This window comes from Mycteria americana, chromosome 5, assembly GCF_035582795.1.
Source record: "Mycteria americana isolate JAX WOST 10 ecotype Jacksonville Zoo and Gardens chromosome 5, USCA_MyAme_1.0, whole genome shotgun sequence".
In the NCBI taxonomy this organism is placed as follows: domain Eukaryota; kingdom Metazoa; phylum Chordata; class Aves; order Ciconiiformes; family Ciconiidae; genus Mycteria; species Mycteria americana.
In genome coordinates, this window is record NC_134369.1 from 37,100,502 (window position 1) to 37,117,028 (window position 16,527).

Genomic DNA, 16,527 nt, shown 5'->3' on the forward strand with positions numbered 1-16,527 from the left:
CTTCAGTGTCAGATGCCAAAAAGAGCCGATGCTCAGCTTCCCCCACCCCAATTGCTTGCTTTACATCATGCACATCCCTCGAAACAGTACAGAAGCAGCAAGGCAGAGAGGAAAAATGGAGTATGTCTGTAATACTGGTAATGGCGGCAACTGCCTGGGCCTAAAAGAAACCCCATCAAATTCCAGGGAACATCCGCAAGGGCAGGGCTGAATCCTGTTGTCCAATAAGCAGGGAGCAGCAATACAGACACTTCGGCCATCTCTCATTTTACATTCTTTTTCTACAGATGTTTTTGTGGTTGAGAGGTCTGTGATTGCAGTGAGTATCCATCATCCACAGAAGATGAGAAAAACAGATGAAAAGCCTCTTCAGTGAGTACTCCCTAAGGAGTTTCTATACAAAAACTTGAGATAGCAATAGCTATAGCATGCAGAACAGTCATGTCCTTCAAGCAAAAAGTCTCAAACCTATCAGAGCAGAAACAATCCAAGATAACTGATATCCACAACAGAAACAATCCAAGATAACCAAAACTGATATCCACAACTACTGGCTTCATAGATGGGAGAAAAAAATCCCACAATAGAAAAGGCATTCTTATGAAATGCTCATATTTTGCTGGTGTGAGTGTGCCTAGACAGTGGTTCAGGCTTGCACAGCCAGGCTTGGCACCAAAAACCTAGATTGTAAGCCAGAACCCAGTGTAATACAGACTGTGCTTTCCAGAAGAAGAGGAAAAATGAGTTTTAGAAGAAACAAAACTAACTTCAAATAACAAAGGACTAATGAGAAGAAAAACTGACATAGCACAACAGATAATGACATCACAGTGAACTAGAAGCAATATAATATAGTATGATACAATATAATATAAATAATCAGCTGCTGACAAGAACTAAAAGAATGGAGCACAAATGCATGGCATGGGGTGAGAAAGAGCTAAGAGCACATTATCAATACTGCAATGGGTGTAAATGTCTAGCCTAAGTGACTCTATATATGTGCTTATAGCACAAATGCATACACATGGACAATTAAAGGAAAGTAATTTTTTGTTTCATATAATGTTTTTCACAATTTTGCCACATCATCTCACACAAACATTTCATTCTCTTCAGCACGGAAACAACAAAAGTCTGTAAGATCATTTAAGGATTAATACAGCAATTAAAACCTCAAAGCTCTTTCTGTCATCTAAACAATGTAATTTACATTTTTTGAGTCATACGTAGCTTGAAAAAGAAGAGTAATCAGTGACTGACTCTTCTAATGCAGGATTTAGAAATTAACTCAGGAAGAAAGCTGTGTGTACATTAGGTAAACTTTAATTACAGGGAAATATGATGAGACGTAAAGTTGTTCTAACGTAACATGTCCCACTTCTCAATTGTCCTAGCTGGATTCATGGCCATAATCCATTCCTTAATTCCTTTATGGAAACCTGAGGACCAAGTAGGAGATCCAAATCTGGAAGTTTATCAGGGATTTCATACACTAAATTGAGATCTCAGAATAGCATCTATTTTTTGTTACTGGTTGGGACACTTGCAAATCCTTTTAGAAACCTTATTTCCTGGCTGCAGAAGCACAATGAAACTGTCTACTGGAGTGTCAGACTCCAAGTGCATGTTAAGAGAGCTAAAAGACAAGCCCTCAGTTTTAGCCAACATACAGTCCAGCATGGCTAGTAATCTAATCATGGAAGAACACGTGACCATCACACGTTCCCTTTAAATCTTTTATCTGTAAGCTTTGGAGTCTATGGAGACACTACTTGTTAATACTCGTTAAACATTCAATTTATAATAGCCTTTTATGTCATACTACTCAGTAAAAGTTCTTGTGCCATGAGTTAGTAATTCTAACCAAGAGCTAGAAGAAGGAAAACATTGGCAGAAAAACTGAGAACCAGAATTGTCCTTTCTGCAAGGTAAATAGTAAAGGTTCTTGGTGCTTTACGTTTCTCAGTAACGGGATTGGTGGAAGTGCATACTTAAAACAGCTTGAGTCTCTTCAAAAAACTCTTATTCTGAAAGGTCACTGGAGGGAAATCTGTTTTTTGTTTGTGCTGGATCCAAATGGATACACAGAGCAGTAATCTTAGCTTTATCACCAAATTGTGATGCCTCCCATCATAAATCTTGGGGAAATGTTTTGTGGAGACCATCGGCAAATGCTGATACACTTAGCAGATGAATATCAATACAGTGATGAAATAAACCAGATCCAGGACTTAAACTCCTATGCAAAACTGGGATGACAGCACATCTCCTTGTTTATGTAATGCATTGTTGATTCTGTAGAAGATGCAAGAACTATTTAAATGCCCTACCGCCCACTATCGAGATAAGCAGCCAGTTTTGTGAAGTCTGAATATTTTGAACCACAGTTCTGTTCTTATGGACTATTCACCACAGTACTAATGACTACCTTTCTTTCTTTTGTGGTTTTTTGATACAGGACTATAAACCAGCAGTTGTTGACAAATTGCCACTTATTTTTTCCACACATTGATAAACATGAAAATGCTTTGAAGGATCAAGGCCAGTGTCTCTTGGCCGCACACAGAGATTGCATGAGTTTCATCAGCTACTCCTACCAGCAGAAAGAACAGATTCTGGTATACAGTATTATGTAGCTATATGACACCACAAGGTCTACGAACCAGATGATCTGCAAGAAAGTATCCGAATAGATACTTTCATTTGTAATCATTTCAAAGATGCATATTTTTGATGGCAGAGAGTCCAGCCTTGCTCTGAAATGCAGCCCACTGATACTGAAATCAGCTTACTTTGTTCATAAGATGTTCCTAAATACGACTGTGTGGAAAAGTTAAAATCTCATTAATTCCTAAGTCATCTAGAGCAACTGACCTCTAAGACGACACAGTGTTCTCCATTTCCCTTCTGGCTACTTCCCTCTCTCACACACTTTTTTATAATTTTCTTCTCTTGGATCTTTATCACCGGAGTCTGTTGCCTCACAGACTGAAGACAATCTGACAGGAATGCGTTTCAGCTATTCATGAAAAGGATTTTCATGTATTAAACTATTAAGTGAACACATATTTCTAAAGAAAAAAAGAGAGCTATCCTGTCATTATTCAGGGGAAAAGGTCTGTAGTCTTAAACACAGCCTTTAATACTTTATGCATATGTGGTTTCATTTAAAGAGCAACTACAGAAGAATTACAGGTGTTCTTTAAGGAGCATAAAGTATGTCTCTGTGTGAAAGGGTAGATAATGGAACTAAAAAAATTCCCATCTTCCTTCAGAACTGCTTTACATCTAAATTTACAAATTTACAACCAGTACTAAGAAAAATTTCTAACAAGATTTCTTAAAATTAACTACCAGAGGAGGTAACCATTTAACCTTGTTCTCTACACTGGAATATGTGTCTCATACAAGTATTACAAGAATGAAATACAATGGCAATGTCTTTCTCGTGCATATCACTTTTATGAATTGAACACCTGCTGCCAAATTCATTTCTGGTCTTGAGATGATGAGATGCATGCACATGCCTACATGAAAAGCATATGGGGAAGCACTTAAAAAAAAAAAAAAGAACAATTAAATTCCTTTCTGCTGTTGACTTGCAAATCCTAGCAAACCAAGTATTTTTTTAGAAATCTGTTAATGAATGGTCTTCTCATTCACCAACTCTCCGTCTAGAATAACAGTCCTTCACAACATCATGTATTTCCTTTGTAGTGACAGAATGCTGCAATCAAAAAGAGCATCTCTCATGGTATTATAAACCATAAGATGCTACTGTTGATATACAAAACTAACTACAGGCACATCACACAAACTTTCCCTCATCACTAATAGTCATAACTTGCTTTTTACTTGAGGCAAACTGCACATTGTAAACAAAATTGTATTTTGTCATGAATGTCATTAACTAGAAATACAGAAATGTTAAGTTTGCTGCTACTCTTTTCCTCTCAAATGCAATTGCTTTAATTTCCAACCAGAAGATGTTCTTCAAAACCAGTGTTGCCTGATACGCTCACCAGTTCCTACGTACATGAATTTATTTGGCTTGGAAGACCTCTCCTTTAGGCACAACATACTGCTACAGTGGACGAGGAGCGAGGCTGAAATCTGCCAATGCATTTTTGCAAGTTTGAAAAGCTCCTTGCTTACAGGATAAGTAATTCTGATGAGAACAGAAATCTAAAGAAAGTCAAAACAGTGACACTTTCTCAGAAATATGCTGTAATTCCTATATTTACTATCTTCATCAGTTCCTGCAGTACTTTAAAACCAGCAGGTACTGAAAATGAAGTGCCACTGCTTTAACTGGTGTAGAGAAAAATGATAGGAATGTAGATGGCAGTACATGCATTTAGGCATTCACTCAGGTTTTCCTCCTCTGAAAGCTTCTCTTATTGAAGCATTGGTCCTGAAGATCCTGTGATAGAAGACGTTTCAACCTTCTAGAAAAGTTTTCAGGGGGGAAACCTGTGATGGTATCTTCATATGGTTACCTGTTGAGTGCTCTCACTTTGGGAACCTAAGCACCTATGACAAAAATCTAGGGCAGGTAAGTTACATCACACTCCATTTCAGACTGATAGAGATGCTGAGGAACCGTAGTGGTCATTGGTTCCACACAATTCTTCCTAACCTTGGTAACGTGCATGAGGGTAGTTAGGGTACATGCTATCACTTCTGCCATAAATACTCCTAATTCAAATGCCTATAAGCATGCCAGACACTACTTAGTTTTGGTAAGCGGGATGCACTGCTTTGATTATACCCAACACTGACCATATACACTCATTCAAAGAAACAGGCAAACGTATGTACAGGCAATACTCCAGATACATAAACCATGTATGATCTCACAGTACATATATACACATAGTAAAATCACACTCACATGCAAGGATAAATATATTCTAAACACTCCAGAATGGAAACATTATAAACACATGTTAAAATTTGCTGAGTATTGAATATGGACAAATAAATTATCATTCATATATATATATATATATATAAAATACAGGTTATTTTTTAAGTTACTAATACATTTAGAAACATGCATTTAATTAATCTTCTAAAGATACTTTTCAACCAGCAGGTATTTTAAGGCTTACAGAGTTTTTCCTCTTCCATAAACTCAAGAGATACAGTCTCTGCTTACAATGGTGTTCTACCCAAGATGTAATTATGTGAATTAACAAAATCAATACATGTTTTCCTCATAAATTATTCTGAGCTGTAAAACAGGCTAATCTAACACCTTTTCTAGAATATATGGAAATGCTGTCAAAGAAACTTCTTATTTATTTGTCATAGTAATTATTGCTCTCTGCCTGATAAAGTATCCTCCTTTGCCATTTAAGCAAGCAGTTTACTTTGTAAGGACTATCAGCAAACATGAATATTCCAACTCCTGTGAATATAATTCAGCAACCTGTCAAGTTAAATCATGTATTAAAAACGAAGCTATTCTTCTTGCATATTTCATCAAATTAAACCCCTTAATATTTCATGTTTAAATAGGGGAGGGATAGTTGTGAGGCAAAATAACTGAACTATTGTTCATGGAAGAAGATTCTGTCCTCTCTAGAAGTAACTTTCCAATAATCTCATTTGCTTTCTTTTTTATTTCCTCCTCTCTCCTTTGTCAACTCAAATCTGCTTGGAGAACCTTTCAGAAGTTAAGACTCCCCCTGTACTTACTGCAAGGATACTCAGTCTCCCTGTCTGCCAGCTGCTATTCAAAATACATATAGACAAAAGAATACTTTTCCATATTTGATATAGATTTGTCCATTATACTCACTGCTAGTGTGTCTTAGCATCTTCCAGTAGTGCCTTATTTCATATGAATAACACCTATTGTATTGCAGCTTGAGAAGTTCAATCATTTAAGGTGTGAGAGGTGGGCTGACTTCAGTCACAACCTAAAAAAACCCATTACCTGAACAAGACAAGACAGCTACCGGAAACAAGTAAATGAGGTGATTTTTTCCAAACACTTTCTGACTTAGGACAATACAATCCTCCCTCCACACTTACATGCTGGCACAACTGAGATCAATGAGTAACCCACCCTTTGCTGTTTCCTAGGATCTCAAGCATTTAAACACCAGCTGAGTAAGAAAGAGCTGAAAAATCAGAACAGATCTCCTTTAGCAGGTGGGGGGGAAAACCCATTCCTGTGACTATTGATCTTGCCTAATACAGTAAGTTCCTAAAAATAAAATTATTTCTTATTTCCCAGCATTCTATTTTTCTTTGTTCACTGAACTCAGTTTGCACAATGAAGCTAGAAATATCAGCTTCCTTTTTCTCCGTCTTCAACATTAGCAAAATGTCAGTGGGTTCAGATTTCTTATATTAAAGGAGAAAGATTATGGGTTAGGGGTTTTGTCATTTTTGTTTTTATAGTTTTGGTGCAGTTCTCTGAACATCATGAAAATATTACATAACACTAATAAGTTTTGAAAACCTTTCTTTCTTTCCAATACCAAAGCCTAAACATTAGATCTATCCTAATAAATCATGCTCCTCTTGATAACTCAGGATAGATGAGTCCATGAATCTCAGAGGAGAGAAATAAATGTTCATCATGGCGGAGTGATAACTTTGACTTCTGCAGATACAGGCAATCACTGCATTTGTTTACAGTGGGTTTGATGCTAATTGAGGAGGAATAAATCCTCAAAACTTTACACGCTGCAAAGTCATGTCTAGATCAGATGACTATGCAACCACTTTCCTTTACTAGATTTTAAACTACTCTTGACTCCCTTTGCACAGCTGAAAATGAGTATATGAAACAGCACAATGGGTTAAGAAATCACAACAAACAAGCAATATGTCAGACTGATTGACTACCAGTCAAATAAAGAACCAGCTACACAGCCCATGCTACAAGATCTAGGCCAAATTCCCACCTAGTACCCATCTTTTACTCCACTGAAGAACAAAACTGACACAAAGTCCTGAAGTACTTTCCATGAGTGGACTCAGCTGAAGTGAGTTTTATTATAATGCACATTGCATTGGAGGTAAACTTCAGTATTTATTGTTGTTACTCCCCAAAATCAAAGAGCTTTTAATGATTTTGAGTACCAACGCCTTCACACTACCCCCTTCTTAAGACAAATAATATTGAAAAAAACAGATGTGCTTTTGATCTCAAAAGCTAAAGGACACTACCTTTCTATTTATTTTTTGTTATGAAAACATAACTCAATGTTCACAGTAGTCCTGCATCTGTCTTCAGGTAAGAAAACAGAAATATGTTGAATTACACAAGTTTTTGGCATCAAACAAACCCTACGGAAGTCACCTTAAGCTGAAGGTAAACTGTACTTGTAAAAATAACAAAAATTCTATTTTAGATGCCTAAATATGGATCTAATACTTTTCCTTCAGACACTTTTCCCCCCCTATGATACACTTCAAAGCAAGAAATGACATGGCTTTTTAATGTAACATTTCTGTAATTCTCCAAGCAAAGAAATTCAGTGTTGAAAGGCAGTAATACTGTACCTTGATTTCTTCTATTTCGTCTGGTACTATCTTGTATGCAGATATAGTCCCACCCAACCTGAAATCAGGAGAAGAAAAATATTCTCTGAAATCAGAAGAAAAATGTTCTCAAAATCAGTAACACAAAGCACAGCATGTTAATGGTGTCATGACTTGTTCCAAAATACAAATATCCCTCCTACCAATTTAGAGGTAAAACCCACCAAGTCACCAAAACAACAGCCAAAACCGCTGTTTCCTTTCTTTATCCGAAGAAAAACCTTCATGTGCTTAACATAAATATTAGAAACAAGGTGTTCTTCACTATCCTGAAAGGTAAGAATTAGGTCAACCAAGCAGAATTACCATCACCAGGATGTTATTCTTTATATTAATGGCCATCAGTCATCATATTCTATGATTTCTTGTTTGTTGTCCAATTTATGTGGTTGAGTTTAAATATTTGAAGCCTGATGTGCTTTGTGCTCAGTATTTCACTAAACTGCTATAGAGTCTTAAACATATCCAAATGTAATTCTAGAAATTGGAGTTTTTTAATTAGACATGCATGTACAGACCTCACAAACCACACAGACTCTACAGCTTCCATGTTTGAAAAGTCTCTGGAGTTCATGATTGGTAATAAAAGTGGGTGATGTGCAATTGTTGGCACTGATGTAGAAAAATAGGGGGTTTTGTTCCACATTGAACTTAATGAACTTGTCTACATCCTGCAAAAGTTTGTTGTAAAGAAAAGTTCACATACTGAAGATGCATGAATAGCATGTACTATAAATGGTGGTAAATACTACATTTTCCCCAGAGACATGCAGACATGGCTTCTTTTATTTCATGAAGCAGTATCATTGATAGTGACAATTAAGACCTAAAAACATAACTGCACTAATGACCTCCCTGCTGGCTCTGCGCAGCAACACCAGTCATTTTCTGTGTCCTACAGAAATGGAAATCACATAAGAAACTATTTATTGTAAAGCAGTAGACAGATATCAAATGTGTATTTGTATTATCTCCCTATTATTGGAATTTTTCCTTCCAATTGTCAGCATTTCTACACAGATGTATTTCCTTATATTCAATCTTGAAATTATACACATATTGTTTACTCAACCTAAAAAGGGGAGAAGAGAGTAACACAGAAAATACATTAAGATTTTCCCCATAAGTCCTGCCTTTCCATATCTCTACAAGTAAGTCACTCTCAGAAATGAACAGTTTGAAGGCTTTAGGTCGAAGATGAAGCCTGCACATGAAAAGTCAAGTCTGAAGTCCACCGCTGCTCCAACTATGATTTCCGAGGTAGAGACAGGGTCCAGACTTTACAGCATTCAAATTCATTGTGAACAATTAGAGTATAGCAATTGATCTCTCCTATTTCCTCTGCAACTTCCGTTGCTGCTAATCGTCAATGGAGTTGAAAGTTGGAGAGAACTGAAACTTTTTTTTGCCAGTGCAAGTACAAACATGAGCTTTTATTCTTCACTATATCTGACCTTTGTTCAAATGGTGTTTCCAGGGATAGCTACAAGAAATTGGCTTTAACATCATGACAAAGGATTGCTTCATCATACCGTGACAAGGAATGGTGCAGATCAGTGCATGCTATCATTGCACGTGACCAGTTCTATTGCTACTGGAATGAGGTCAATAAGAAAACATTTTTTATTTAGTTCTTCCAGATACATTCCTGTCCACACTCTGGAGTACCCAAAAAATAACTTCATTGATTTTCTATCCTCTAGCAGAAGGGGAGGACAGAGCCTCTGCTGCCAGCACTCTACCAGCAGGGAATTCCACCTGGCAGATTTCTTTATTGGCCACCCTCAGCACAACTGTTAAGCACTTTCTTGGAATACATCAGAAAAAACTTTTAAAAAATCAAAATAATTGACTCAGTAAACTCATCTGGCTTGCTTAAACCACTAATTAGCATCATTTTCTGCAAATACTTCTGCAAAGTTTTGTGTCAAGAGTTTAACATACTCTGAATCTGCCACGTTGCAGTCCAAATGGTAGCACATTTTAAAGTAAAATGTCAGTTACCGCAATTCCACATTTTTGAAGGAGAAATATATTAAAAGTTATGTTACTGTTCAAATAAACACTCTCTCACCTATACCTCCAGCTCAGCATATCTAAATACATTTTCAGTCCTACACTGACATCTTTAGCTTGAAAATCCAGACTACATACATAAATAATAACAAATTTGAAACTGAAAGAGAACCGGAGACACATAAATATACAATTCTATAAATGCCTCAGAGCTCAAGTGAAGTTTTTAAGGAAGTCTATACTTTCTTCATTTCAGAACATTAGATTTCACTCCATCTTATAACTCCTGGAAGAGAGATCCACCGCAGCAGACTGCTGTACTATACAGGACATAATAAAGACATTTGACCTTGTGTATAAAGTTTGGTTGTGAGTTTCACAGAAGTTTAAAGGCATCACACACACTGGGAGGATCCAGGTAACACAGCCTGAACTCTTCTACTGGTCATAAGTATGACATATGTGAGGAACAGAATTTTGGTTTTTACTATATAATAATTTATCTATGAGAAAAAAGGATTTAAGCTGCCTATTTGGCAGCCTGTGAGTAGTGAAAAATAACTTATAGATAAAATTTAAAAAGTCTGCTTTTTTCCTGGCAAAATGTCTTGATTAGCTTCAATTTCATGCACAAAATATTACGCCATACAATTCACTCGCCAAACGAAATTAAGAGGCAAAACCAGTTGTGAAACATGCTGCATACTCTTCACTCAATCACAGATCCCAATTCATTCCAACCGCATGGTAAATACTCTGAAAATAAATTTGAAAGCGCTTAGTTTGGTGTTACCAAATTGCTGTTACAGATCTCCCACGGTCAGATAAGTCCACAGTGTAAGGGACTACACAATGTCACACACACAAAGTTACTGAGAAAAACAAAAATACTGTGATGAATGGTGAGAAGGAACAGCAAAATCAAGGCAAACTGAAAATCAATGCATTAATTGGTATGTCCAGCTTAAGGAAAACTTTATATTTCGAGTATTTCTCTGAATTACATTTAAGTGTCACTATCAATTGTCACCTGTCTGGAAGTTTGCTTGTTATTTTGTGAATCCTTGATTTGATCCCTGACACCTGAAAGAATAGAGACCAGACAATTACACACAGGAGATTTCAGCTACAGGATGATACATAGTTTGTGACAGACGACTTGCACATGGCATATGTTTTCCCATTTTCTTGGGAGCAACCTCTCTCTACAGGTTGGTTTTGTCAGGACATTTTACACTAACTTTTTTGATCACAGTGTTTCAGGAAGCAGTTACGCTGCAATCAGAAAAGCAAAGGACCAGCTAGCATGAGTACACATTAACTAGTGTGGGCTTTGTACACTAGAATGTAATGCAGCAAAGAACGTGTTATAAAGGCCAGAATTCAGTTCACCAGGGACCCAATTTTTGTGCCGATTCACTCTTCATCTTTCACACATTTTAGTTTTATTACAGATTTTATTATATTTTTCTCCAGTTGCATAACACAACATCCAGCATCCTACAATATAAATGCCATTTTCTCTCAGAACAAATACACAACCAATCAAGAGCAAAGCTAAATATAGACAGCTACTTCCAGTAAGCTGAAAAGACAGTCACAAACTTCATCTATAGAGACCTACTGTGCAAAGTCTTTCTATTCCAAACTGCGGTATTTTCACACTATAGTAAGCCACATTATTAAACGGTGAAATTATTTTGAATACTAGCTAGCTTTAGTTTTTCACGTGTTTATGTAACAGATAATCTCCCACAATTTATATTCACATTTCGAGAGACATCAGTCTCGTCAGGTCTGTATCATACCCTGCATGTAATACAGACACCTCAGTTCTCTAATCCCTTTGCAGGAGAGAAGTGAAGTTATTCCTAGGTGTAGAAATTAGAGCTGACACAACAAAAACAAAGAACCACACCTTATATTGGGCTAAACTTGTGAAGGTCTTTCAGGAGAGAATCAGAAAAGATAGGATAGAAATTCTATAAAAATAATTAGGATATAATAAATCTCATATAACTATTTGCACAGGAGTTTGTGAAAGAATAGAAACTTTGTGTCTTTTTTAGGGAAACTATTTTAGGAAAAAAGTGCATCTCAGGTTGACATATAATGCATAGACTGGGTTCTCAGGCAGTTCACAAAAAGGATTCAGGAGAATGTTGAAAGCAAGGTTTCTATAGCAACCTAAGAAATTAGCAAAATAGAGGAAATAAACTGAAGTGAGGCCAATGAAGTTGTATTGGAACAGATGGAAGCTGTACTATTTCACAAATTAAAGCTGAGTATCACTGAAGAGGGAAAACTTGAACTTCACCCAAGTTAAGGAAAGTTAAAAACCAGGAGGAACTGTGCTCAAATGGAGGCAAGAAACAATGAACCACAGCCCAAATGGGAAGAGAACTCGAGAAGACAAAACTTAAAGAAAAATAAATTGCAACTCTGTTAATGATAAACTATCCATTATTTTAATAAGTTATCCTCTTATGACCTATTTGCTGTATGTTTCAATACTTTATTTAAAAAAAACCCTGAATTTCTCATTTTTAAAACATTTATTCTGGATATAAGGTTAAAATTATCACCGTGTTATTTTCCATATAGTTGCAAGTTGGACTTCTGAATGGTTTTCCCCTGTGACCCTGTACATATGCATGTGCCAATGGACTCACTGGATTATTACTGCATAGCTACATCATGTGCAAGACACTTGTGCGCTTGGACTGAGTCAATACTGGTCAGCATTTATAATTTGAATTCTGACCAAAGATATGAACACAGTCTTTATATACAGTTCCACATTCAGTGACTGCCATAAGAAACTGAGCTATTGATTCATCCATTAACTTAATAAATAAGTCATACTGAATGCAATGAAGTCAACTTGCTAAAAATAGCTTGTAGCCAGCTTGGCTGCTGTCATCTGCTGAAGTTCTCCAATGCCACTTTAATTAACATTAATCTTTCTTCAGATAGATCACTCTGTCTAGATGATATCAAGTTGTCACTAAACCTCCCAGTGAAACTCTGCTTCATCTTTAAATGAAAGCAAAACTCAAAAACCTCTGCTCAATTTTTTTTCCCCCCAGATCCATCTCAAATATATTTGTTATCTACCATCAGGATATTCTACCTTTTGACCGATTTACAAACCAAGCAGAATATTCAAGAAAGACTGTGCTTGTGAGCAGATCAAATGATGGGGAGCCAGACTGGCTATTTCTAATTCTAAGGATATGTTCATTTTATCACAGGCTACTGAATGAATACACGTTACGATACTACTCCTGCCAGAGCAAACTGACCAAGACAATATTTTTGGCCTACCTGCCTGCACTAGCTTAATGTTGAACCACGAGACATCAGCAAATCATCTTGCCTTGGATCCTCACATACAGCTAAAACTTCACAGAGTATTCCAGGGAAATTTCAAAGTAACTTTGTTCTCCACTACCTGTAAGAGCATACATTAAAAGCAGACACAAAGCTACTTTAAGTGACATTAGTTTCTACTGACCTTTGAGAAATTGTTGAAGCACCCCGAAGGCAGGTAGTAAGAAGGCATGCTATTTTGGGCTCACTTCCTACACAACAGAACTCTGGCAGCTAGAGCAAGCTGGGCTGCAGCTCCTGTCGCTGGCTACACGCCAGCAATGAATTGTGCAAAATGGCTTGCAAAGTGCTTTGTGAAGACAGTTTTACTTACTCCAAGGTGTAGAATTACGTTATGAAGATCCAGCCCATGTTTTTTGTTTGGTTTCTTTTTTTTTTTTTTTTTTTTAATGGATCCAATAATTAGACCCTTGAAAACTTACTCCCCCCACCCCACCCCATCTTAGGCTAACTTCAACATGCTATACTCAAAAACCTCACAGAAATAAAATGATAGCAGACATGCCCTCTGTCAGTTCATGTCTGTCATGAACAGGTCTGGGAATAAAATGTCAAAATTACAGGATTCTCCCTCCCGAAGATTTGCTGCACACACACAAAAAAAAAAAGGGGGGGGGGGGGGGGGGACGGGGGGGGGACGACACAAAGTTAACCCAATGTTTTAAAATTTTTATTCCCTACCTTATCACTGTTTTAAGAGTAACAAAATATAAGAACACATTTTTCACTGCTTTCTGGCTATTTTTTTCTAAACAGAAAAAACAAGCTACATAAAAACATTATTTTTAAGGAGGAAAAAAAATGTTATTTCTCTCACCCTTCAAAGCTTTTTTTTTTTTTTTACTTTACTATAGGAAAAGCAAGAATAAATTACAAGAGACCAATTTTTCAGGCACCTTCAGTAGGAAAATACTGTCACCTCAACAATCTGTTATTGTGTTATTGGAAAGAAGGCAACAAGGATCTTTGTCCTCAACATATGTCAGAAACTAGGGACGAGGTCATATGTACGTCATTTGGGAGTCACAAGACCAGGAGCTGCTCTCCCCTTCTAGCAGAATGATTTATTTATTTTTTGAGCGGAAAATTGGAACGGTTACAACATAAAGTGTATGAACTTAAAAGATACCTCTATATAGTTATCAAAACCCACATCAATTCAGGGCTTCGTGTAGTTTCCTAGGAGATATTGTTGATTTAACTCAATGCATGGGGCACACCTATATATGACAGTTTGGAGTATTATTTCTGCCAGTCAAAAAGACAGATCTATAGACCGCCTCCTCGTGAAAATGTTTATCAGTTTACTTGCTGCTTAATAAGACACAGAAGGGTAGCAGGGAAGGCAACATCCCCAAGAAATTTTGGGCTTGCAGGCACTGGCCCCCCAAAAAACCAAAATGGATGAAGAGGACACTTAAAATACATGGAGTTTTCAGTGGTGCAATGTTATTATTTTTTTACTCTCGGCACAAAGAGAGCTGCCTTCTGGGCAAAAGTAGGAGGAACGCTGAACTTCCATGAGAAGCAAAAACTATTTAAGTTTTGATTTTCACTAAACAAATTCATTAATAATTGTTCAAAAGTCCTACCATTAATAATTGTATGCTTTACAGCAAGGGTATGAAGTATGCAGATGGCAAACATTTTAAGATCTTTGCATAGAATTAAATGAAATATAAACAATATGGATATTTATAACATCAAAAATTTTTTTTAGGACTTTAGCATTTAACTGTGTCAGACAATGTAGCATGCAGAACACTACACCAAACATTTCATGGTTTGTAATAGCCTAGTTCCACCAGATTATAACAAAAGAGAGAGGCGCTGCATCTGAAATGGGCTGATAATAAAATACTGAAGACTAATTCTGCACTCAGAATTTTCATTACAGGTTCAAAATTTTATTTCTAATTAAAACTGACTTTTAAAGTCTTCCCAAATGCCAGCAGAATCTGAAAACAGTCTTGCCACGTGGACCAACAGCAAAAAGCCCACTTCTGTGCGGGATACATGCGTGTTTATAGCGCAGAGGAATGATGGTACTATGCTCCATCTGATTGGTAATCTAACTATGGAAATCATACATTAAATCAAACAGACAGAAATGTCAGCTAGATTTCAGTAAAAATGTGTTCAGTGACTTTGAAAGTTCCCACCGGGGCATCAGATGCTTGACCAGCCAGCTCATTAAACAACATGAGCAAGATTTGAAATTTCCTGAGAGAAAAAATATGCAGAAGCAGACAAAAATCATTATCACAAAAGCAGTCAACTTCTCACCATTTAGACAAAGAAATATATATTTAACATCCATGTTGGGATTTAGGTGGTAGACTGAGGACTTTAAAACAATGTATGAAGAGAAGTATTTATAGTAAGGGCCAAGACAATAATAAATGTTGATCTTACTTTGTCCTATAGGAAATACTGTGGTCGGGCAAAGTATGTATTTGCATTTTTTCCAGCAAGTACTTTCCAGCAAGTAGGTGAGATACAGAGCATTTGCATATATATTGCTAGCAACTGCCTGTCCTCACCTACCTCAACTAAAAGCAAATTTTTTGGGTGCCTGAGAGTGACCTTTTGCCTATCTTGAAAGGCACTGCAAATTAAAGTATTTAGGCAATATGATAAGGATTACAATGATCTGCCTGGAAATGAAAGACTCCACTGGTAAATTACCGTAACAGCTTGCAGAAACCTATACAGGAGGATAAAGCTATTTTTGCTGACACTCCTCTACCATTTCAGTTGGGCTCTATTTGCTTCTACCCGAATGTAGAAGAGAGACCATCTGAATCAAATGTTAAGAAAAAGATTCCTCCTAGGAGAATAAGTTGACCCACAACTAGCAGAAACAGTAAGGCTTATTTTCTTACAAATTAACACTGGCCACCCTCCCCCACAGACTTTTAGTATCCAACAAAAAATGGATTTAAAAAATACGGCCCTCCACCATGAACCCTTCAGTTTTTTACCATGGGTATGTTTCTCACACCCCACTACAATACCATCATTTTCTTCCCAATAACTTTAGTGTATATTTTCCCTTGCATTTCTTAGACACTCAAGCATGTGCACAAGCATGTGCATTGTGAAGCGTGCTTAGATACACTAAGTCCATGTGCATGCTTATGCCAGGGCTAATAAATATTAAATGTTTATTTTAAAAAGAGAGGAAGTTTGGCTGAGATATGTAAAACCAGAAAATAAAATAATGGAAACACAGGGATCCCTGATGTTGGAGAACAAGCTGCAATGAATTGCAGACCACAGGTTGAAAAGAGCAGAGTGCTTTCTATGATCAGGCAAAAAGGCATCCAGAAAATCTCTTCATGCCAAAAAACACCAATAAAGACTAAAGGTGAGAGCAGGATGACTCAAACTCGGGAAGAATAACGTGGAGAATATGTGGACATAGTCTGACCATTCCAGATTCTAGATCAAATTGGTTCTTTACAATTTAAATCACAGGGCTTAAGAAAGACTGTCAGAACTTTTAAATAACTGTTTTTTAAAAAAAATCCTACAATTCTGAAATTACAA

The 16,527-nt window shown here is 36.8% G+C and overlaps 1 protein-coding gene across 8 annotated transcripts in view; it reads right to left on the bottom strand.

Moving 5' to 3' along the window:
• Nucleotides 1-16,527, bottom strand: part of GPHN (gephyrin) — a 306,539-nt gene that overhangs the window by 176,127 nt on the left and 113,885 nt on the right. For all 8 annotated transcript variants that reach the window (XR_012775918.1, XM_075502985.1, XM_075502988.1 and 5 more), the window contains exon 3: nucleotides 7,528-7,585. Coding sequence is in view for 6 of the 8 variants with exons in the window: in XM_075502985.1 (XP_075359100.1) it covers nucleotides 7,528-7,585 (58 nt within the window). In the remaining 2 variants the exon portion in view is untranslated. The remainder of the gene's footprint in view (nucleotides 1-7,527; nucleotides 7,586-16,527) is intronic.